Here is a 24257-nt window from a genome sequence, read left to right on the forward strand (position 1 = left end):
AAGGGGATCCTATCATTGGGGTGAAATGCACTTCACGAGAAACCGTTGCGTGCCCTATCACGTTTCGCTTTTCATCTGACAAACTACTTTACTCGCTGCGTCTGAACTGAGAGTTTGGTAGCTGTAACCTTATTTTATCTTTCTCGCAGGGTATTTGTCTGTCTTCCTTGACTCTCACCCGGTTTTTGCTCTCCAACGTTGTGTTATCGTTAGTTTACTAGCGACTTGCATCCTCTTGCATTTTTTGTTCATGATGACAAATGGTTTTTGACAATTGGACCGACTTTTGCTCTTTTAGTTGATGTCCCCTTAAATATGGTTCCTCTCTGGTTCTGATTTCTATTGGTGTCTTACATGGAATGTACATCGAATCATTGAGATTGACTGGCTTGGCCTAAAAATTTAAACATCTCCTCAAAGGAATTGATTTGCTTTATTTTGATAGAATCAGACCGATATGTAATATTGCGTGGTAAATTTTAATTTGAATTAGTTTTTTTTTTTGTTCATTGAAAGAATTTTTGTTAATTTTTTTTCCTCCATTAATAATTGCCTCAAAACCTTCGCTAACGCTAATTAAATATGGTCATACTAAGAGCTTTAAAAATTAAGCTACATCCAATTAACATTTCTCTTATACGTTACTGGGAGAGTATACTACACGTGAAGAATCAATGACTCAATAATTGCAAGATTATTGAGTGTTATTTTTATTTTTTTAAAATGTTATATTACTCAGAATACAGGCAGACATTTTGAAACGCGACAATCGGTACATGTGTTCTTCAAGTTTCACCAATTAATACTTCTATGAGTTTACACATTCTCAGAAGTGACCTTTTCATCGAGTATCTTTCTGGTGATTTGAGCATGCTGAATTATTAACTGCTTAACTGTATTGCTTAAAAGTAGTTTTGTTTGCTGTTTAATCAGTAGCATGTATGTAGATGTGTGCGTAGAATTTGCACTTAGACGCTTCAAATTGGACATTTTCAAAATTTCAAAAACCTAGTTCTATTTTAACATATTCATCCAGTATAAAATAATATGCATGCATAATGATAAAAGCGGATAAAACATAATCAAAATTTAATTGACCTTAAAACAGACATAGTTGGATCATTATTTCTTCTATAGCCAATAAAGGATCAAAGAATCGTACAAGTGTTAAATGCATCGCAAACTTTATACGAAACCTAATACTTTGATTCTGTCAACAGGCCACTTCAACGAGGATCGTTGGTGCTATCTGGTGGTTTTTCACGCTTATCATAATATCTTCCTACACTGCAAATTTAGCTGCCTTTCTCACCGTCGAGAGGATGATCACGCCAATAGAAAATGCGGCCGATCTCTCCGAGCAAACTGAAATCTCCTACGGCACCCTGGCCGGTGGATCTACAATGACTTTTTTCAGGGTGAGTTTTCAGATTAACATCACTGGCAATTTTTGTATCAGATACCATACAAAATAATAAGGCAGTAACCAAGGCAGCACATCAGTTTATGGCCTTTTAGGACGTTTGAAAAACGTCGATCACGCAAATCATGGAGAGCTGTTTCGAATAAATGAACCCTCAGCTGCTCCAATAAATGCCGCGAAAACAAAATCCTTCGATTAATTGGATAGGCAATAAGCGTACCAGGTCCAGGGTGTTCGAAAAGTGGTATCGATCAATTCCGTTTAAATCAGTAACACTAGCCTCTGTTCCTGATAGATAGACCCTCCGCTGTTCCATTATATGTCACAAAAACAAATTCCTTCAATTGATTGGATAGGCAACATGCGTACTTTAGTGATCGAATAGTGGCATCGATCAGTTTCGTTCAATTATTGCCATGGAGTTTCAGGATGAATACATAGTTTTCGATGGAACAGAACACCTGTTGTGTTCTGAAACAATGGATGGTGGCAAAGAGAGACTGCATCATAGTTTTCTGTATAATTTTGTGTCAAATTAATTGGCAACGATACCTACTCCGAGATTTTGTGATTTTTGAACATGGATTAACATATGGATCAATTTCAACCATTCAAAATTTCCGACAAAGAAGCTTTATTAAGCACTAAAATTGAAGCGCTGTGTGCAGAAAGGGCATTTCTTAGGTGCGGTGCCTCAAAATCTCCGCTGAAATTTCATCCGACATGATTATAAAGCAAATTTATGTAAATCGTTGTCACTTTTCCTGAAGATTCATCCTGATTTTACAATGCAGAAAATCTAAAATCTCCGCTAACATTTCATCCGTTATGATTAAAGCAAATGTGTGTAATTCGTTGTGACTTTTACTGAAGATTCTTTATGATTTTAAAATGCAGAAAGTCTAAAACATCAGAAAATTTACCCAATAGTTTCCTCGCTGAAGGATAAATTGGACGTATTTCTATGGAACTGTGTGGAATATGACGTGAGCCCTGTTACGCATATATTCTTATGGGTCTCAGGGCTCATGTCTTGATGCACATATAGCATAGTTCCGTTTAACAGAAATACGTCCAATTACTACCCCTGAAGATTCTGAAACACCGCAACTGAGAAATGCCTTTTCTACACCCAACCAGTGGCGTGGCGTGCTCTGCGATTTGTCGATTGATCTCCAATTTAAACCTATGGACAAGGATCGATAAACAGGGTGTTCGCAATGAACACCTTAGTAATCGATTCTTTACCATAGCTTCAAATGGGGGCAATATCGATAATAATCGATCATCCCCGCCTCGCCACTGCACTCAACGCATCAATTTCGAAGGAAATATATCAGAGACAGAATTATAATTTTGGCTCATTAAGCACAGCAAATACAAGTTACATACATACGAGTCGCTGTTATAGTGCTCTTTGGCGCTTTGCGACACCTAATCGCCACAAAGCTCGGTCTTCCCACAAAAACAAATACAAGTTAACCTCAAAATATTGAAATAAAAAATTACTCAAAATCAGCTCAATTGAATAGAGAACCGCTTCAAGTTATGTTTCCCGATTCTTTCTCACAAATCATTTCGACGATTTATTGAAACCTGTTCGTTAGTTTGGATTATTCTCTTATATTTTAGAGCGCAGACGTAACACAATTGTTTTTATAGGGGAAAGATGCTGACTAAGTATAAATCTAATCATTCTCAGAAAGTTTCAAATTATCCTTTGTTGGATGAGACAAGATTTATTCATGATGCGTCCGGTTGAAATGCAGCCGCTCCTCTGTCCGACTGTTTGCACTCTCCCGAGCTCGTTAGGACTACCTATTTCTCATGCAAAAGTTTTACTCTTTTCTCTCTTAAGTATTTGTTTCTTTCGTCTCACTTTGTCTCCTTCTCATCCAAGTTATGCCGAGTGACATAAAATGCTCGGAATATGGATAATCATTCCAGCTAGTTTCTTTCGCACATTAAATGGGCCGAGTTTAAACAAATCACGCAGTGTCCTATTTTGGGAAAAAATGAATTGGGAGTAGTTTCGGATTCAACTAGGCGTAAATTTTCTCCAGTCACAAATCCAAAGTTCAGAAAAATATTTTGAGGTTGAAAGCAGTCGCTGAACTTTGTACTTAATACTGAGTCTAATGGAGGATTACAATTTCTAACCTCTTTTCCACGGTTCAGATCAGGTGCAGCTAGGATACCTGTATAGGGAGAGTACAGACATGGCGATAATTTTACAGGGGTTAGGTAATGGAGCTCTTAAGGTCAAAAAAGGAGCCAACCTATGAACTCAAATTATTTATAATGATATATTATCTCAATTGTTACAAGCCGTCGCACAGTGGATCGAGTCAATAGGACAGGTCGGACAAAATTTGGAAACTTGAAATGCTTATATCTCCGTCTATACAAAACTTTGAGGATCTAAAAGTAGTTTCATTGGTTCCCTCGTAAAATTTTCTGCTGAAAGCACCCCTTGAAGTTTAAAATGTGACGAAATAAACATCAAAACTTGCAGTTTTAGTCAAACATTTTATGTCCGACCTTTCAGATTGACTCGATCCACTGTGCGTCGTTTGTAAAACACGTGTTCGACTTTGTTTTTGCATGAATGGACGTATTTATGCTAAAAGGGTCTATGTTGCATGTAAACCCTCAGCACATAGTTCTTTTTAGCATAAATGTGTCCAAATCTACTAATTTTTCTGAAGGACGCTCATTTATGAACACTCTTGGCCATCTTGGTTTGACATTTGAATCTGAATTGGCAACGACATGTCTCTAGCGTTTTTCACGAAGAAAAATTGACTGTCATTTTGAGCTCTTAGAACACCATACTATGACATGTTCATGCTCTCCTTATACAGTGTGCAACTTGGCACTTTCCTTTTAAACTTTGTCTAAACGGACGCATTTCTGTCAAATGGAACGATGTGCATTATGACGTGAGCCCTGGTATGCATGCATTTTTATGGGTCTTAAGGCTCATGTCTTAATGCACATAGATCCCTTTGATAGAATTACGTCCAAATAGAGGATAAAGACGTGCTAATGGTCCTGGTTTCGTTCTCATTGTATGTTTCAGGACTCTAAAATAGGAATTTATCAAAAAATGTGGAGGTTTATGGAGAGTAAGAAACCGTCAGTTTTCGTCGACTCGTATGAAGAAGGAGTGGTTCGCGTCCTTGGAGGGAACTATGCGTTCCTCATGGAGTCAACGATGCTGGACTACGCAGTTCAAAGGGACTGTAATTTGACGCAGATTGGAGGATTGCTCGATTCAAAGGGATACGGGATCGCCACTCCCAAAGGTTGGTCATAGTGTTTCTGTATTCCTAATTATACAAGTAGGGTTGCTTTTAAGTATATAGATGGGATGGGTCCCTGCATCAAGGATTGACGGATGTATAAACATTCTACATAAGTGCTTTCGAATTGAACCCAGGAATATTTCGCGACGAAAACAGATAGAGTGGAGTGATTTTGATTTCAAAACATCAACTGAAATCTAGATCGCCTACTTTTTTAGCAATAGAGATGTTGCATGTATGAAAAATTTGCGATTTGACTATTGATTCTTATGTGAAAGTTCGCTAAAAACACGCGATGGTGCCACTGGTTTATCTGAAATCAACTCCCAAGCTCTGAAAAAGCTCTCAAATTGAGGCCAAGATGGAGGGGATATCCCACGCTATCCTGAGAGTCCACCTCTACATCAAGACAAACTCTCCATGCAAAGATAGGGAGCAAATACATTGACAGGGCTGCCACTTTATTTGGGGACTCCAAAACTGAAAACTTGGCATCCCTGCTAATGTAATTGCTCCCAATCTTTGCATGGAGAGTTTGTCTTGATGTAGAGGTGGACTCTCAGGATATCGTGGGATATCCCCTCCATTTTGGCCTCAACTTGAGGATTTTTTTTTGAGCCTGGGAGTTGATTTCAGAGAAAACCAGTGGCACCATCGTGTTTCTCGCAAACTTTTAAATAAGAATCAATATAGTCAAATCGCAAATTCCTCACGCATGCAACATCTCCATTCATGAACGCTCTCTTACCCCCGTGGGAGCAGTCCCAAGGCCAATACAAATGAATCGATGGATATTAAAAACCGAACTCGTCTTTTATCCGTTGAATCTTAAACTGCATAAGGATGATCACATTCTATGACCCTTCAGATAAGAGAGATGTTGGTTCTCAACGTGGAGCGATTCGAATAAATAGTGAGCAATGGGTGTGTTTCTGGTTGGCAGGTTCGCCGTGGCGGGATAAAATATCGCTGGCCATCCTGGAGCTGCAGGAAAAGGGGACGATTCAAATAATGTACGACAAGTGGTGGAAGAACACGGGAGACGTCTGCAACCGGGACGACAAGTCCAAGGACTCAAAAGCCAACGCGCTCGGCGTCGAAAACATCGGTGAGTTATTCCGGCTCGTGCAGTCCCAGTCGCAGTCGCCCTCCGAGCCCGAATTCCCAAGCTTCGGATTTATGTTTCCTGTCGCGGACGTCAGGGCCCGAGGAAAGTGCTGCGGAAAAACGCCGTATCGGCGCCCGAACGTTGTCGACTTTCAGCAGAAAAAATTCTACCTAAATCTAAAAAAATTGTTGGTGTGTCGCACACGGAGAAAAAAACCTCGTGCGTGGGACCCGAAGTTTAGGTCATATGGACCTCTGAAGTTTCCGGATTGAGCATCTGAACACTTTAGGTCTAGCTGTCGAGGTTCCGATCACACGTCTGAAACTTCAGTTCTTTTATCTGAAGTACTTCAGATGTGAGAACCGAAGTACTTCAGATGTAAGAACTGAAGTTTCAGATGTGTGATCCAAACCTCAGAAGCTGGACCTATAGTGTTCAGATGCTCAATCCGTAAACTTCAGAGATCAATATGACCTAAACTTCGGGTCCCACGCACCAAGTTTTTTTCTCCGTGCACTAAGTGGTTTTAAAATTTCCAAGGAAACCTCCAGATCCGTAGTCACGTTTTGCCTAACAGCAAAACTGCACAAAAAAAAATTTGGAAGAGCTTAGTGAAACTAGAAAAATTGTTATTGAATGGCATATTTCCTGTGTGGATTTTAGAAATAAAAATATTAAGTTTTCGAGTCGTGGGAAATTTGAAAACGCAAGCTCGAAATACGCAAACTGAGCACTAAGATGTTTTTTTTTCTCGGTCGCACTAGGCGTCAATTTCAATCATTTTCGTTGCGCAAATCATGTCCTACGTAAAATTTTGGTTGAGAAACATGTATCAGAATGCTTGAATTCGTACCTTGTCTAGTGGTCCATTCCACAGAGGAACTTATACAATTTGTTCGGAAAAATCAAATTTTATCAGGTTAAAGGCGGCAACATCTGAGTCGTTGTAGGATATTTTTCTGTAGCAGCGTGCATGGGGTCGTGTGGTGAATAGACCATCAGAGAGGGTGACAGTGAGACCGACACAATAATTCATGATGGTTCACTCAAAATTTTAGGACGAACATTTTAGAGAGAAAGCCATGAAAATTAACAGCTTTCCTTGTGACTGAATAGTAACTATGACTCTAGTCTAAAAGAAAACAAAATATAATAAAATATTAAGGAAAAGAAAGGTTCAATCACATGAAACAAACATTTATTTTTCAATATTTGCCGGAAAAAATCCGGTTTCATATAAATCGGATGCCCTAGTAACATCAACATGAAATATTGAGTGTTAATCAATGAATGGGAAAGACAGGAAGTTTTTCATTGTTTTTCAGTGGAATTATTCTCATTAAGGTCATCGTTCAACAAAATATTTTTGGTGAGTTGTTCTTTTTTTCAGTTCCTTTTTTAAAATATTTTTTTCATGTTTTTGTGCCGAGTGATTCAGAAATAACTCACCTAAATTATCATATTTTCGCTTCCAAATTCACTTTTCTTTAGGACTCTGAAACATATCGTTGTAGTCGTATAGAATGGTATTGTGTACCAGTGAGCAACAATTGAGGATTTTTTTGTGTCTTTATTATCCATTAAAAATATATCGAAAGAAAATCTATATCATCACAGCAGCATTTGAGACATTCCAGTTGGGACCAAAGTATCTTCATCCCTTAAAATCAGAGAATCGACATTGAGATTACACAAATAAGAACTTAGGGTCAAACACACTACATCATTATACGAATTGCAAACATCTTAGAAAACTCTTCAACGTCATGCTTAGTATGCACTGCACTCAATAGCGATGTTATCCATAATTTTTACTTGTATTCAACGTAACGTTTAGCAGGAAGTAGAAGGTCTATATTCCCTGAGCACCTCACGTATCACAATGAACCCGAAGACTCCAACATGGACCCCCAACGAGACACCCCCCCCCCCCCCGGAGATAAGAACGTCAAAAAATGAGCGTTTTCGGCAACTTGGCCCTTTCGCTCGGTAGATAGCGTTACTGTAATGTTAACGGGCGCAATTCACACCCCCGAGATGAGCGATAAACGCTCCTTCCCCCTTCATAATCCGCAGCGTCCCTTTTATTGTTCTCCAGACATTAACCATTTTTTATCGTCCGGCGCGCTCCGAAAAACCCGTCCCATCGAGTCTGTAAACGGTCAAAATTCAAGTCATCAAGCTGAATGGCTCCGAAGGCGAGCCACAAAAACACTTAATGCAGTTTTCTCGGCACGAGTTAAGTGTTTTCAAGCGCTCGGCGCACACTAGGGTATTCCAAAAATTTTGGCCGGTACAGCTAGAAATTCTATGCTCCTGTTCTGCCGTGCTAAGGGAGAACGCCGTATTAACATTCGAGACTTGCAAAATTTCCCCGGATAAAACATGTATTTTTGAAGAAAGTTATGCATATTTTCCCTTGAAATTGTCGGGTATTTTAGATTAGACTGTGATCAAAATTGTCAGAAAAATTGAAGGAAAATATTCGCAATTTTCCCGGAAAATTCTTTTTTTGGCGAGGGAAATACGGCAACGTTTGAAGGCTCATGCGGTGTTCTTCCTTACCGCGGCAGTATTTTTCATTAGTACCCAATGATGTTTCGATTTAAGACTGTAGACTGTGTGAGTTGGTGTGCTGAATATGCGGGAATGTGCCAAAATGACAGTTCTGAAAAATAAAATGAGCACTCATTTTGGAAATTTCTAAATTCCTAACTTTGATTATCATGCCTTTTTCGCGTAAACAATAATCTAAGTGATCATTAGATATTGGAGTGCCTAAACGTCTTCGCAAAATTTGGGAGCATATAACTCTGCACACACGTTTGTCAAAGACAATACCGCAAGTTCCACAACGCTATCGCGCACGTAAGATTTTAAGACAATATGTTTTCATTTGTTCAAGTAATTTAAACGAGAGTGAAAAAAAAATGAAAATGAAATGGGAAATTACAAAAAATTAAGATTCAAATAAAATTAGATTGATCGCCACAAAAACCAGCCTCTGACCTTATACATGAGCATTATGTACAATTTTACTAAATACTTGAAGTATTCCTCATTTCTGCAACAACAATATGGAAGTGCAATGTCGTAAGAATTAACGTATTTTGTTATCACAGGCGATATGAACTAACAATATGAAACATAAGAAAAGACAGTAAAAATTGAAGGCGCTGCGGCATTTTAAATGGCAACACGTGAATACAACTATTCGTGCTCTTGGGATGACCTAATTGCATACCCACAAAATCGAAGGCGCTCTGACTTGCTTGATCACAGCACCTGGATGCCGCTATTAGTGCTCAAGAGATGTTTTCTTTGCGTGTAGAAGTGTTTACCCTTACAAACCTCGGGATTCGAGTGAGTTGATCGAGGATCATCGCTTTTCAGCGTCACTAGATACCACAGTTTGCAAAAACGTTATCAGCAATGGTTTGTGAAACTAAAAATCTCTATGATTGTGCGCGGAAACGGTTTTGAAAAAAAAAGTTGGTCGTCACATCGTGTAGCCTTGTCTGATTCCGTCACAGATGCTATTCTACGTTTAGTACTCGTATGTGCTTTTATTTAAAAAAAAGGGGGGGCCTAAAACCAAGCCAATTTCTAAGAATTTTAGAAATCTTAAACACCCTAATTAATATCGGATTTTCGCTGAAGGGTATAAGATCGTTCAGTTTTTTAGTGACTCCCAACCTCCATCACAAAATCGAAGCCAGCTCCGGCTACGGCATCTATTATCAGTGGCGCGGCGTGGCGTGCTTTGCGATGTATCGATTGCTATGCCATTTAAACCAATGAAAAAGGATCAATAAACAGGGTGTTTGCAGCGGACACCTTAATAATCGATTCTTTACCATAGCTTCAAATGGCGAGATATCGACAATCGATCATTCACGCCTCGCCACTGTCTATTATAAATAAATGTAAGTAAAAACAAAGAATTGTGGAAATTTAACTTGAACAGTTTAAATATTAAAATAAAAGGAGGGAATAAACTTGTCCCTAGCGGTATTTACTCTGGAGCACAAAAAGGTTGTTTGTGCTAAACCGTAGTCTTGGCGCTTTTGAGTGACTGCTGCTAAAATTCTCATGGGTTTGTGATAGGAATAAATAAAAACATGTCGATGGAGTCACCGTACTTGACATTTACTTATTTAATTTTCATGACAGTTCCTTCAAACTTATTTTTTGTCCCTGAAAACCAAGTTGGTGCCCACTGTGGATTGCGAAATTTCCCCCGCGCCACTAGAAAACGTTTTAAGCTCCTCTCTTAAATGCAAGTTCGCGGATGTGTCCGGAATTTTCCCAAGGTACATTTCAATTACAGGCTGTCTTTTCACCGTTGAATTGAAAGCCACATGCATAAGCACAATGATAACTCAAGAAACCATGTTGCCATGCTGGTACATTTTTTATTTGAGTTGAAGACGATACGAAGTCTGACAATGTAATCCTATTGCCTCAATTTTGCTAATAATTCGAGAAAGTTATACAATATTGAAGAACAATCTCTATAAAAAAAAGTCGTCCATGAGTTTAATTACTAAAATGTAATCAGTTTAAAGATGATTTTGAATTATGCTACGCTCTAAGACAAAAAAAAATGTATCTTTATTTTTTTTATTTTAATTTTATTACAGAGAATGTCTGCAAGTTTGCATCGACGAGGTTCTAACACAATTTTCGGCACTTATTAGTTTCAAAAAATCAATTTGAAGTAATACTACTACATTAAAGAGTGCATATGTTTTGTTATTTGTCATCGAGAATCCTCAGAAAATAGGATTAGCTCCTAATAACGAAAAGTTTGAAACCTGCCTTCCTCCATCAAAATCACAGTGATTGGCAATAACGCCGTGTATTTTTGCGTTATTCCCGAAAACAGTTATAACAAACTCAAAGATTTATATGGAACTTTTTTTTTTTCACTTCTTTTTGAATTGTTTTATTTTTAGGCATTGATTAGCCGCTGCACCAAGGTAATTTATATTTTCACTCTCTTTGCTGTTTTTAGGGGGAGTTTTTGTCGTCCTCCTCTGTGGATTAGCGTTGGCAATATTAGTTGCCATTTTAGAGTTCTGTTGGAACTCGAAAAAAAATGCTCAGACAGACCGCGTAAGTATCGATTTTTTTTCTCCCTTTATTTTCCGTTGAAATATAGCTCAGACTACCTGCACTGGTTCATTATCTAACAGCTGCAATTCTGGTAGTTTTCCAAAGAAACGAGTATTAGGATTTTCAAAAATGGGCATCAAACCTTTTTGGATAGGTTTTAAACCAATGTAGCAGAATTTTAACGAAAATTTGAGCAGAAAATGAAAAAAATACTCAGAACTTCAACGTGTGTACATACTAATTTTTGACCATTTTGCCATGAGTAATAATTTTTGATTATTAAGATAAATATTAACATGATCAAATATCTTAAAATATAAATTTACTCGTACATAAAACAAAATGGTAAATTAGTGCCGGGTCTACACTATTTTGCAAGGAGAGCAAGATCAAAAAGCTGAATAATTTCCAATAGATTCAAAAATGTTTGAGCTCTCTTTTTGCCTTGCTTTCCCCGCAAAAAAGTGTAGACCCAGCAACATTTTACCACCTTATGTTACATACAGTTCGATTGGCACCAATCGAATGCGATATTTCGCGTTTCGTCTCATTTGGCTTTAATTTAGGGTTTCCGTAAAATATTTTTCACCAAAAGAATGCTGAAGAATAGTTACACACTGTTCCCTCTCTGCTTCTACACAAAAATTGAAGCAAAACTCGTAATTTAGCAAAAAGTTTTTCACCACATCGATGTGTTGTGTGTTCTACTTACTTTTTAGTCTTCGGTCCTGATTTTTCTGTTAAAACACGACTATGATCATTTCGGGCCTTTCCGGTCCATCTTCAGGTCGAACATGTAGCAATCGCGAAAACGCGAACTTATCGAGAAAAATAAAAACAAAAATAAATACGTTACTGCGTTATCAGCGCGCGACTATCAATCCGCTCGAGCTCTTATTTTTCTCGGCAAGTTCGCGTTTTCGCGATTGCTACATGTTCAACCTGATGATGGACCGGAAAGGCCCGAAATGATCATAGTCGTGTTTTAACAGAAAAATCAGGACCGAAGACTAAAAAGTAAGTAGAACACACAAGTCAAAAACACCTGATAAAGTAATGAACCCAGCCAACATCGATGTTAGTTTACAACTGTGGAGGAATCACCTTGAAGAAAAATGCCTGATTTGTCTATCTGACCAATACGAACAGAAATGTTTAATTTTTGAAATTGGAACGCGGAATGGCTCTTTAAAAAATCCGATCAATTTCAAATTGGACTGAGTTAAGCAGAAAGGAACCAACCCACATTTTGGAAAAAATTGAGTTATGAGTGTTTTGAACTCAACCACTGCACTACTATCTATCGCCAAAAATTCAAAGTTTTTGTTGGAGCAAATTTTGCAGAAATTGAATTTGAAGTTTATCTTTTACATTGAGTCTTATGGAGGAGCCAATTTTTAAACCTCTTTTTCTCGGTTCGATCCCGATGTGGCTTGGTTCCTTTCTCTTTAACTCCGTCCAATTGAGGCTTTTTTTGTTAATTGTATTTTTGGTAAATGTTGAAACCCATGTAATCACACAAGCGAGTTAATTTCAATTTTCGTTTCCAGCAATCGCTGTGTTCAGAAATGGCGGAAGAGCTGCGGTTCGCGGTGCGGTGCCACGGTTCGCGACAGCGGCCGGCCCTCAAACGGAGCTGCACCCGCTGTTCCCCCGCCACCACCTACGTGCCTGCCGCCCTCGAGCTACCCCTCCACCTCAACGGGGTGAGTCTCACCCTTTCGCTCCTTCGCCTCCGCCCGCGACTCGTCTCCGTTTCCCTGTTTGCTCCGAATCCCGATTGTTTGTCAAACACCAACACAAACTCGGCTCCCCGTCCCCCGACAAAGACTCGGCTCACAATGGCATCGTCGCATGAAAACCAAACATATAGTCCCCGCATTGAACCCTTTCGGGTATTGACTTCAGAATGTGAAGAGTGGAAATTGAAAACTTGGTAAGCGACATTAGGTGTTGCTGAGAGTGCGCCCGGTGTCATTTCCAGTAAAATAACTTGAATTTATCAATTTTACACGGGGATAAAACTGGATCCAGAGTACACTGAAAAAAAATCTCGGTGTATTTACTAAGAAAAGGGTGAAATTACCAAGAATTCAGTGTTCTATTTGATCCCCGTTTTTTCTTGGTAAAATTACCATGTATAGAATTGGTAATTTTACCGAGAAATCCGAAAAATTATTGAACTTTCTCAGTAATTTTACTGGACCTTGGTAAAGACGCCAATACTTTTTATCGACTGTGGTAGAATTACCGAGATAAAATGGCAAAGTTACCGGGAATTGATTACGAATAAAAGTGGTATTCTTACCTGAAAAAAACAGTAAATATACCGGTTTTTAGGTAAGCTTACTAATCTGTCTTGGTAAAATGACCAATAATTGGTAAAAAAAAGTGAGATGGTAAAGGTACCAACGGACCTTGGTAAAAACGCCGAGAATTTTTTTTCAGTGTACAGACTCTTAAAAAGTGCGACATAAAAAATGGGCATTAAAAAAAACAAAAGTAAATCTCATTAAATTATGAGTCTTCGCTCTCCATTCAAGCAGAAATCTGATTGGATCAAGAGTATTTTTCCTTGTAAAATTTTTGAAAGTCTGGATCCAATAGACTTTTTCACAGTGTATGGACATTTTATTCAGGAATTCTGCCTAAGTTATAAAGTCGCACTTATATGACAAGAAACGTTACCCTCAGGGTATAGAATTTGTGTTAAATGAGAGTAACAGCACCGCAATGTTATCAACACTTGCTAGCGGTCACTAGGTTTTGAATTTCCACGCTTCATTTATCAGCGAAGTCTTGGATGCAAACGCCCACACTGAAACGTAATATATCAAAGTATATCAAATTAACAGCACAAGCACGAAGAAGAAGAAAAAAATTATGGTTTGCCCCTAGCCCCCCCTCCCCCCCTCTAAATTTTGGCCTGCCCAAAACTCACTTGACGTGCATAAGGAGACCATCGATACGGTCCTCCATGCAAATTTTGAATGAAATTGAAAAAAAGAAAAAAACATTTTAAGGTATGAATGTGCACAGAAAACTGGTACGACGGACGGACGGGCAGAATTTTTTTCAAGTTTATATAGTTTTTATGACTCCAAGCACGTCAAAACGCCTAGATATGATGAAATTGCAATTTTTTTCTTGGGAGGGGGGGGCGGTGACAATACCTCCTCTACCGGTGAGGGGAGCGAGAAAGTAAAAAATGCCGTCAGAATAAATTGCGCGAATTAAGGGGGCCTGTTTTTTACTCCGTCAAATACCGTCAAAGGTTAATACTGGCGCCGCTGCAGTCAGAAAGCCCCTCCCCTTAGTCTTTACTCTACAAAAATTTTCAAGCATCGTTTTTTTCGAGACTGACAGAACTGACAGCATAAAGAGTTGGGATTACGTAACTTTTTCCAAAAAAAGTCAAAATATATTTTAATGATCTAAATTGCCCCCTAACAATTAAAAGGGCACGAGTGCTTTGCCAACGTTTCACTCAACACTTTGTTCTCCGATGAAACAGCCGTCGGACCTTTTAAAAATTTCTCAGAATTTTCATCGCAGCTTGAAAAAAAAACCGGAGAAATTTCCAGACCGTTAGTGCTTTAGAAGAAAAAGTAGTGTCATTCTGTCTTCGTTCAGCTAGACATGCCGTGAATGTCAACCACAGGAATTAATGTGATTTTTAAATGGTTCCCGTGGAAAACGACACAGAGGTTCATTTCAAAACTGCCCTCATGCAACCTTGTTTTTGCTCACATGGAGTACTTTTTGCTCATTAAAAATCAATTTGAAACTATGAGACGAAGTTAAACTGTTCGAAATACGCGGGATAATTCATCTCGGAAAGTTCAAGGACCTGTGTAGTCATAACAGAATGGGGTACATAAGAGATTCAATGTAATTAGATAGACTTACCAATGGTAAAATTACACTAAAATCACGTCAGACAAGTAAAAAAATCCCTGAATAACGCACGACTGACTCATTTCGTATGGTATATTTTCAAGAGATTGCATCGGTAGGCACTTTTACCTCGTTCACCAGTGGCGATTCTTGAGAGTTAAGACTGTTTTTCCTCCATACGAATGTATGTAAAAAAATCGATTCTTGGTAAATCGATCATTTCCGATGATTCAAAAATCGATATTTTGGATTTAATGGAGGAACAAGATTGTTGCCAACTTACAAAATCGCCGCTGTTGGGCTGTTGGTTACCGATGGCAGAGAGAGATTCGTTAGAACCCTAACCTAAATGAGCAAAATATTTCGCAAACTATTACAGATAGTTCTAATTGTTTGCACGTGATTTCAAAAATTTTGAAGCATACATTTTTGCAGTTTACTCCAAAGAATTGGAGAGCACTTAAAATCGTAAGTGAGTAGTAGTAGTAAAAAAAGATTGATAACTATAGTTTATGATATTGTTCATTTATTCAAGTTAGATTTCCTCATATACCTTTGGGCAAAACCCACCAACAATCGAAGCAAAGTCAAAAAAAAAACCAAGAGCCACAGTACAAATCGAGAGCCGATTGGCACCTTCTAGTTTTGAAAGTTGTCTCTGGCTTATCCGCCTGATGCCCACTTCCTGGGACCCTTTGGAAATAACACGGGGCCTCAATGATTATTTTCCAAATCACGTAAGCGCCAAACTTTCGATTGCAAGCAATACAAGAAAGCCCGTTTTATTCAGCTTGTTGACAATCTTCGAATTCAAAAAAATGTATGCTCTTTTAGGAGGCTATTTTGAAAGCAGGCACGATTGATTATACACAAGAGAAAACAGAGAAAAAACAACCCCTCTACCACCAAAATAGAGATTGACGCTTACGTGATTTAGAAAATAATCTGTTCAAATCGTCGCCCTCCTGACATAAAGGCGTAACTGCATTTCGCGATGAGCCCTATCGTCCATTTAACTCAATGATTTCCCGGGCTCATCTCAATGTGTAGTTACGCCCCTTTGTCAGCCAAGCGACAAAATGTTGTAGGAGCACCGTCGCCCGGAGAGAATTCCATTTTGTTATAATTGCGCACAGTGGATCGAATCAATCAGATAAGTCGGACATACAATTTTTGACTACAACTGCAAATTTTGATGTTTATTCCGTCGGATTTTAAATTTAAGGAATGTTTCTGAAAGGAAATATTACCAGAAAACCAATGGAGCCACTTTTAGAACCTCAAAGTTTTGTATAAACGGAGTTATAAGCGTTTACAGTTTCCAAATTTTGTCCGACCTCTCCTACTGACTCGATCCACTGTGCGCCGTCCGAAGAAAATTTCATTTTCTTATAACTGCGCACAGTGGATCGACTCAATCAGCGAGGTCGGACGTACGATTTTTGACTAAAACTGCAAATTTTAATGTTTATTCCGTCAGATTTTAAATTTAAGGGGTGATTCTGAAATAAAAATTCACAAAAAAATCAATAGAACGACTTTTAGAACCTCAAAGTTTTGTATAAAAGGAGTTATAAGCGTTTAAAGTTTCCAAATATTGTCCGACCTCTCCTATTGACTCGACTCACTGCGCGGCGGTTGGCAGTAAGTCAAAAACTCAACCGAATCCACTCGCGTAAATTCGCCTAACATAAGCGTGAAATATGCGTTAGCGAAGCGTGCATCCGACTACCCGATCGCATCGCCTGAGGATTGAAGTTTGTCGTTGTTGTTGTTGCAGGAAACGGCGATAATGCCGATGGTGGAGATGAAAAAAACTTCGCTGAGCTACGAGCCGGACATCTAGCCCCTGCCCCTCCCCCCGTCGCGGGGCGAGGATTCACCGCTGGGCTCTGATCAGATTCCGACTCATTTCATCTGTTTCAGATTCAACGATGAGTCATGATAACGGCTCGCGGTTTCACCCGCATCGTAAATATTTTATCAACCGAGTCTGAAGTCCGCGGTGCCGCAGGATTGCGACCTCTGCGCGGAAATCCTCGCAGAATATCATTGGCTGGAGCCGACTTCACACGCTGAAAATGGAGTCCTAAATATGGGTCATCGGTGTCGCCAGTTGACCTTGGGAACCCATATTTAGCTCCTGTTCGCTTTGTACAAAAAATGATACGATTTTTTTTTACAAATTTACAACTTTTTACAGTATAATGAGTAACTTTACAACTCAGGCCGTCATTTTATGAACAGAAGTGAAATGATGACTGATTAGTGATTAGCCCCGATCTCATCGATTGCTGAAAGTTATGTCTCATGTGCTGGTTACACGCTCAAATTCCCATCAATTTCCGATCAAATGGTGACTAGTGCGCACCATCTAACATCTAATTAACACAAACATCTAACATCTACCATCAAATTTTTGCAGGCCGCAGAAATTTGATGGTAGATGATGGAACTGTGGGGCTCATCCTTCATCTGATTTCCACACTACCGTGCTTATTTCAATCAACACGTTGTTTTAATTAATTTTACTCAGCAATCTAAATAACTCTCGACCGCCATCTTTGTCATCATTTTGATCGGAATTTGACGGAAATTTGAGCGTGTAACCATGCCATTGTAGCCCACTCTTCAGGGGCCAAATTTTGTCGGTCCTTCCATCGTACTTAAATATACTTGGGACGGGTCTCGACGGCACTGAAGTCGTCCGGCTTAGCGCTTCTGATTGGCCGGTGGTGCGGTTTGAACTCGTCGATTGCTGTTGCACTTCGTGTGAAAAAGCCGACAAAATTCGGCCCCAGGGCACCACTTAACGATGCATCAGTTTCTTCCATTCCCAGCTATCATTTTCAGCATGTGAAGTTGGCGTGAAGTACGAAACCACGTATTCCCGATTACGACGTTTCAAACTTCCGATAAACCTTTATTTATTCCCAGGAGAGCAAGTCAACGTAAATTCTTGAAAACTACCTTAAGTTTTCTTCTCTGTCAAGAGGATATTCTACATATGTAAATTTCAAGGTATGAAGACGGCCTGTTTCTCCTCGAAAAAATGGGAACGTATATTTCGAAACATCATAATGGAGTTACGTGGTATTGCATTTGCACCTTAGCCTTGATATGCGGCTAGCGACAAAAATGGAACTGTGATTTTTAAGGATTTTGGAATTTTAGAAGTTTTATTCTGTCGAATTTTTTGTTTTTGTTTTTATTCCTGTTCTGGAATACTTGATGGGCTCTGTAAGTAAATTACTAAAGCTCGGATGATCAAACTCTGCAACTTTTCGAGCCTTGGGCGTCACCGATGAGTTTTTGAGTACTCAACATGAAAATGGGTTACTTGCAAATGTCTGATCCAGAAAGCACCGTCATGTATTCTCTCTTCAAAATTGCATCGAAAAAAAACTCCAGCTGTGAAAGTCGCCGTCTTGTTGCAGGCTATATAGACCTACCGTCCGTTTCTGGCCCAGAGGCCGAAAGCTCCAGGTGTAGCAGCTCTATCTGGTCACTGATTCTGGAGTAGTTGACGCAACGACTCCAGTGTCCGGAACTTCCGGCCTCCAAACCTGAGACGGACGGTACGTCTAAACAGCCCGTGATTTAACGAGAAATTCGGAATTTGACGCCTAAATGAGATATTAATAGCAAATATCTTTAATACAGATCAAACAGAATTTTGATTATACAAATGACGACGTTTTTGTAAGTTTGCCATTTGATTGCCATTCAATAGTAAATACTTATTCATTGTTTAGGAGTTCATTTCCATACTTCTCATTGTACTGTTCGATTTTTTCGAGAAAGTTTGAAGGACAAAGCTGTTGCGTATAGTGCTTTCATTCATACTTTGCCGAGAGATCCATCGCTCGACCTGCGCAATTTTTACAGTGATCGATGACATCGAGATTCAACAGGTATCAGTTTTTACGAGCGATTTGAATAAAAATAGTGTGGATTTGATAAATAAAACAGTGCAAAATAAAGAAATCAAGAATGCTGAGCGCCGACATATCCAACTCCAGATTCAGCAAAAGTTGCAGTGCGTGATCCGCGTTTAAAGTCGAAAAATGCATGACCTCAAACATGGTGGAGCTGCAAAAGTCCAGGTCATGATTTACTTTCTCAAGAAGGAATATAACCAACGTTTTTCAACATTTTGTGCGTGCAGATTGATTTACCACAAAATAAATTCACACGTAATTTCAAGGATATAGTTTAATCAAGTTTCTTGTTTTTTTCTTCTTTTTATATAGAACTTAATAGGACTTTTTCAAACATTATAATGACGACACGCATTTCTCGACTTTAGCTATCAGTGCCACTTGTCTGAACTATTCCTTTAAAATATACTTAGAAACAACCTCATGAAAAAATATATCAGGCCCAAGATCAAAACATTATTATATCTCCTAAAAATAATATTTAACAAGGCGCGTTTTGAATTTTCATTTGAGATGAATACCATTCAATCATTTGTTAAGTTTCCATTATTCTAAATGAAATGAAATCTTTGGTGACCAAACTGCCGCATACTATGCTCGCTTTGAAAACGTAGATATAGCTATTGCCATCAAACCGTTGAATCATTTCCTTGCTGGTTTCTAGTGTATTTACTATCCTGAATATATTTTTTCTCATTGATGAGGTAATGATGGTTAAAAGACTATTATTTGCATGTGGTAAGCTTAGAAGCCCTGGCATTTTCTGGAAAGTGTTTTAGGATTAAATAGATAAAAAAGAAAAATGTACAGTTGTTCCACATGTTTTGTTATTATCTCTCGTTTTTCTCGAGAAAACTCTATAGCAACTCGTAGTTAATGTAATTATATGATGTTACTGTTGATTTTGTTGACTCTTTTTTGATTTTTGAGATATTAATTGCGAAAACTTTATTTGACTACCATTTTTTTAAATCTGATCAAATGATTTTTGCGAGAAAATGGAAAAGTGCTTACGTTTTACTCAAAGATAGGAAACATCAGTGTTAAAAATCAATAACGTGATTGAAATTTGTTTTTGAGAACTGAATATTTTTCCGTCTTCGCCTCATTGAAATTGAGGAAAATTTATAGATGCATAGTATTTGTATATCTGTTTTAAGGGGGTATTTCTTGTGTTATGCCTTAGATTTTATCTTTGGAAAACAGAAGGGGGTAAAAATTAAATATCGACGGTGAAAGTCGGCAATCACATAACTCGGTTTGCGACGTCGCAGACTTCCTGTCATACTTTATTTGTTAAACGGAAAACTACTCAACGGTAATTCTTTAAAACTGCCGTGATTTTTCTTCTATGTGCAAGGAAAATTCTGCAAAAACTTCAAGGAATCACGTCCATTTGTTCTCCTTTAAAAAAATAACATAATTGCGGAGATTTTCAGACACCGCAAACGAGTTATGTGATTGCTGACTTGCACCGTCGATATACAAGACAGATTTATTGAATGTGAGTATGTGGCTCATATAAAACGAGAACTTATAATAGTAATCAATTGTTGATGAAAGATATGGACTTCACGTTAATGTCTTGCTCCGCAATTTTAACAATCTCATTCAATCGCTCCTAACGGACACTTGTTTGTAAATTATTTGAATTTGTACATAATAACTTGTTTTTAGTACTTGCAAAGCATTGGGTACCGGAAATGCATTGTGACCAAAATCTAATGTGGGTTTTAGATTTTGCCTTTCTTATTTAAAGAATAAATGAATAAATAAATTTATTTCATACATTAAAATTGGAATTAGGTCGCGTTCATTATTTTGTATGCCTCCTTGTTTGTAGCTTATATGCAATTATTCAACCCCAAGCCTGACACCACATTTGTTGCAGCGACAGAGGTCGTGCGACGGACGCTAAAGTATGGATGAGTAGGATGTTGGAGATATTCGAACTGATTAAAAAAAAAAATGCTTCGGGTTGAAGCAAAAAATCAATATAACCTTCTGACAGAGGTGAAAATATGAAGATATTTTTTTTTTACTTTAATATCAGAATCTAGAACATTGACGCAAGTAATGTAATGATGCTGAAGTTGATTACTTGAAAGTACATACATTTTCCTTCGAAACATTTTCTGTTCATTCATCTCGTTCGCTTTAAAACAGTTCACAGATTTTCCTCGATTTGAACAAAAAATTATCCAAAACGCCGGGGAAATTCCCGGGTGGGTAATTTTTTACGTGTGGATAATGTAAGTGCATTAAAGGAAAATTCTTCTTTATCAAGCTACATTAAATATCGGCGGTGAAACTACCAGCCTCCGCATCCCGGTTTTGCGACGTTGCAGACTTCATTTCATACTTTATTTTTTAATTGGAAAACTACTCATCGTCAACTCTTAAAAATGTCGATAATTTTCCTACTCTTCCCAAAGCAAATTTTGAAAAAAATGTCAAAGTATGACGTTGATTTGTTTTTCCATAAAAAAATAAAATACCAGCGGAGATGTTTGCGCGCAGCGAATGAAATACGTGGTTTAGGTGTTTCACCATCGATATTGAACATACTGAACACTTGTGATGGATGTTGGAGTGAAAACTGAATGATGCTTAAAACACCCGTTTTGACGTTGATTTTCCTGTGCATGTACATGGTATACCACTTATCGACGGTGAAACTACCAAACCACGTATCTCGTTTGCGGTGTTTAAAAATCTACGCTCACATTTTATTTTTTTGAAGTAGACCAAATCAATATCATTCCTTGAAATTTTCACGGAATTTTCTCCGCACAAAGAGGAGAAATCACAGAAATTTTCAAGACTGGATGTTAAGTAGTTTTTCATTTAAAAAATAAAGTATGACAGGAAGTCTGCGACGTCGCAAACCGAGACACGTGGTTTGGTAGTTTCACCGTCGTTATGCGATGTCGCCAATGCGCCAACTCGAGCTAGCTGCAAATTTTGTCAAGCTTGTTAAGAGGTGACCCTTGTTTTCATCTCAAAATGGGTGTAATAGTCTCTTAGGTTACTATGAAGTCACGGTACAAATAATTCAGTCGGTTGGGAAAGCGTATCCCTTTTGCACATTATGTCTTGATTATGCCTCAGATATGACTGCATCGAATGAAATGCTTTGAGTCCACCTTGAAAATGAAGGCGTTTAGACGTGCACAAAATGATATTCATTGCGTTCAGTTGTAGTATGCAACCGGTGCGGCGCCCACCTTGCATAAAAGAGCATTTTATTCCAATACCTTATATACTAATCAAACTGAGCCAATAGAGTAAATGCTCTTTACACCGGATCATTCTTCTGAAACATCAAATAGCGAGTTTTCCTCCTTTAAATATGGTTATAAGTCATGTAATACACGGAATTATTTTTTAAAGACGTCTTAATTCTGGAGAAAAAAATTTCAAGTGATGCAGATTTTTATAAATGTTTGAATTGTTTTATCAACTATGCCCTGTTTGACGTTTCTGACTGACTTACTTAAGTATAGGGGAGTAGTTCGGTGAGAAGGTGAAATAATATGTTCAAGACTAAAGTAGTGTAAAAAACACTCATAAAATTATTTATCAAGGAATCAGAGGCGGATCCAGCGATTTGGCAACACCGGATTTCGACCATTTTCACCTATGCTAGATAATCGATTCTTGTTGGAGCACCTGACCTAGGGTGGTCCGGCGATCACATAACTCGGAAAACACGATTTTTCAGGAGAGGGGAAAAAACTCTCTACATTCCTCATCTTTGAAGGTAGAGGAGAAATAATTCTTAGAGACAGCAAGAATAAGATGCTTCATAAGACTCTATCATCATTTTGAATAGTATTCGCGTCTGTCAGGAGAAATGACCGAAAAACCGAGTTATGTGTTTGTGGAACTAAGGTCCAACACTGAATTCCGAGATACGTGGTATTGGCGAATAACTGATTCAAACCTATTCTTTGCCGATTTTTACTAAATAAAGACCGAATAAGACTCCTCTCACTTTAAAAGTAACTTAAAGTTCCTTTTAACAAACTTTAATTGGTAGCGAATCTTAAGAATGACATCGGAAAACAATTCGACGGCGCGGCGTACCTAAGTCGGCAATCACATAACTCGGTTTACGACGTCGCAGAGGCAGACTTCCTGTCATACTTCATTTTTTAAACGGAGAACTACTCAACGGCAATTCTTTGAAACTGCCGTGAGTTTTTGGCGCGTATACGTAGTATACCGCCTTTGCGATCGTTTCGAACCCTGCTCGATACAATAACCGAGTCCCTTAGTTCCTTACCGAAAAGTGACTACCGCGAACTTCTGAGATTTTCCAAAGCGTGTAAAAAGTTTATTTATCCATCAATAATTATGATTTAAAGTTGTTTCTCATTCTGGGGGTCTCTAGTTTATGTGCAGTGAATACCAAGAGTCTACGTTACTTGGTTTTTTTAAAAAAAGCCTAAGAATGCGACGCGCTGATTTAAAATATGCATATATAAGAAGAATCAAGCGAATTGATTCGAGGATGGCTGAGCAGGTCGGCACTCTCGGAATGAGAATTTAACTCCTCCGTTTTGTTCAAAACGTTGCTTTGACAGATCTGTAACCTCGGTTATACTTTTCAAAAGTTGGTACTCGTGCTCTGATAGTGCAATCTGTGTAAGTGCAATCTGTGATGAGCCTCGAGACTCATTAGACCATTGGCGCGTATACGTAGTATACCGCCTTTGCGATCGTTTCGAACCCTGCTCGATACAATAACCGAGTCCCTTAGTTCCTTACCGAAAAGTGACTACCGCGAACTTCTGAGATTTTCCAAAGCGTGTAAAAAGTTTATTTATCCATCAATAATTATGATTTAAAGTTGTTTCTCATTCTGGGGGTCTCTAGTTTATGTGCAGTGAATACCAAGAGTCTACGTTACTTGGTTTTTTTAAAAAAAGCCTAAGAATGCGACGCGCTGATTTAAAATATGCATATATAAGAAGAATCAAGCGAATTGATTCGAGGATGGCTGAGCAGGTCGGCACTCTCGGAATGAGAATTTAACTCCTCCGTTTTGTTCAAAACGTTGCTTTGACAGATCTGTAACCTCGGTTATACTTTTCAAAAGTTGGTACTCGTGCTCTGATAGTGCAATCTGTGTAAGTGCAATCTGTGATGAGCCTCGAGACTCATTAGACCATTAGCTAAACGTGGCTCATACAGGAATCCACTTACCCTTCTCTTCCCCACGCTCCTGCTCACTGCGTCGGCGTCTCGACGAACAATAGCTAATGACGGTCGCCAAGCGACGATCCTCAGCCCCTCGCCCAATTACTTACGCTTCATTAACCATTTCACCGTCACGCTAGGATTCGTCCAATTTTCAAAAAAAAATTGTTTAGCGAGTTTTTAGCAATTTTTTCCTTCCTCTCCGTTAAAACACGAATTAAAAGAGGTCTCATTCATAAAAATCGGCCAAATAGAAG

At 38.5% G+C, this 24257-nt stretch overlaps 1 protein-coding gene across 3 annotated transcripts in view; it reads left to right on the plus strand.

Moving 5' to 3' along the window:
• LOC109042243 (glutamate receptor ionotropic, kainate 2) overlaps nucleotides 1-20597 on the plus strand; it is a 131118-nt gene extending 110521 nt beyond the window's left edge. For all 3 annotated transcript variants that reach the window (XM_072300350.1, XM_072300349.1, XM_072300348.1), the window contains 6 exons: nucleotides 1221-1418; nucleotides 4506-4731; nucleotides 5675-5839; nucleotides 10857-10957; nucleotides 12508-12663; nucleotides 16635-20597. In XM_072300350.1, the coding sequence (XP_072156451.1) occupies nucleotides 1221-1418; nucleotides 4506-4731; nucleotides 5675-5839; nucleotides 10857-10957; nucleotides 12508-12663; nucleotides 16635-16700 (912 nt within the window). In that variant the 3' untranslated portion in view covers nucleotides 16701-20597. The remainder of the gene's footprint in view (nucleotides 1-1220; nucleotides 1419-4505; nucleotides 4732-5674; nucleotides 5840-10856; nucleotides 10958-12507; nucleotides 12664-16634) is intronic.
• Nucleotides 20598-24257: the final 3660 nt, after the last annotated feature.

Source organism: Bemisia tabaci, chromosome 5 (genome assembly GCF_918797505.1).
Source record: "Bemisia tabaci chromosome 5, PGI_BMITA_v3".
Lineage (NCBI taxonomy): Eukaryota > Metazoa > Arthropoda > Insecta > Hemiptera > Aleyrodidae > Bemisia > Bemisia tabaci.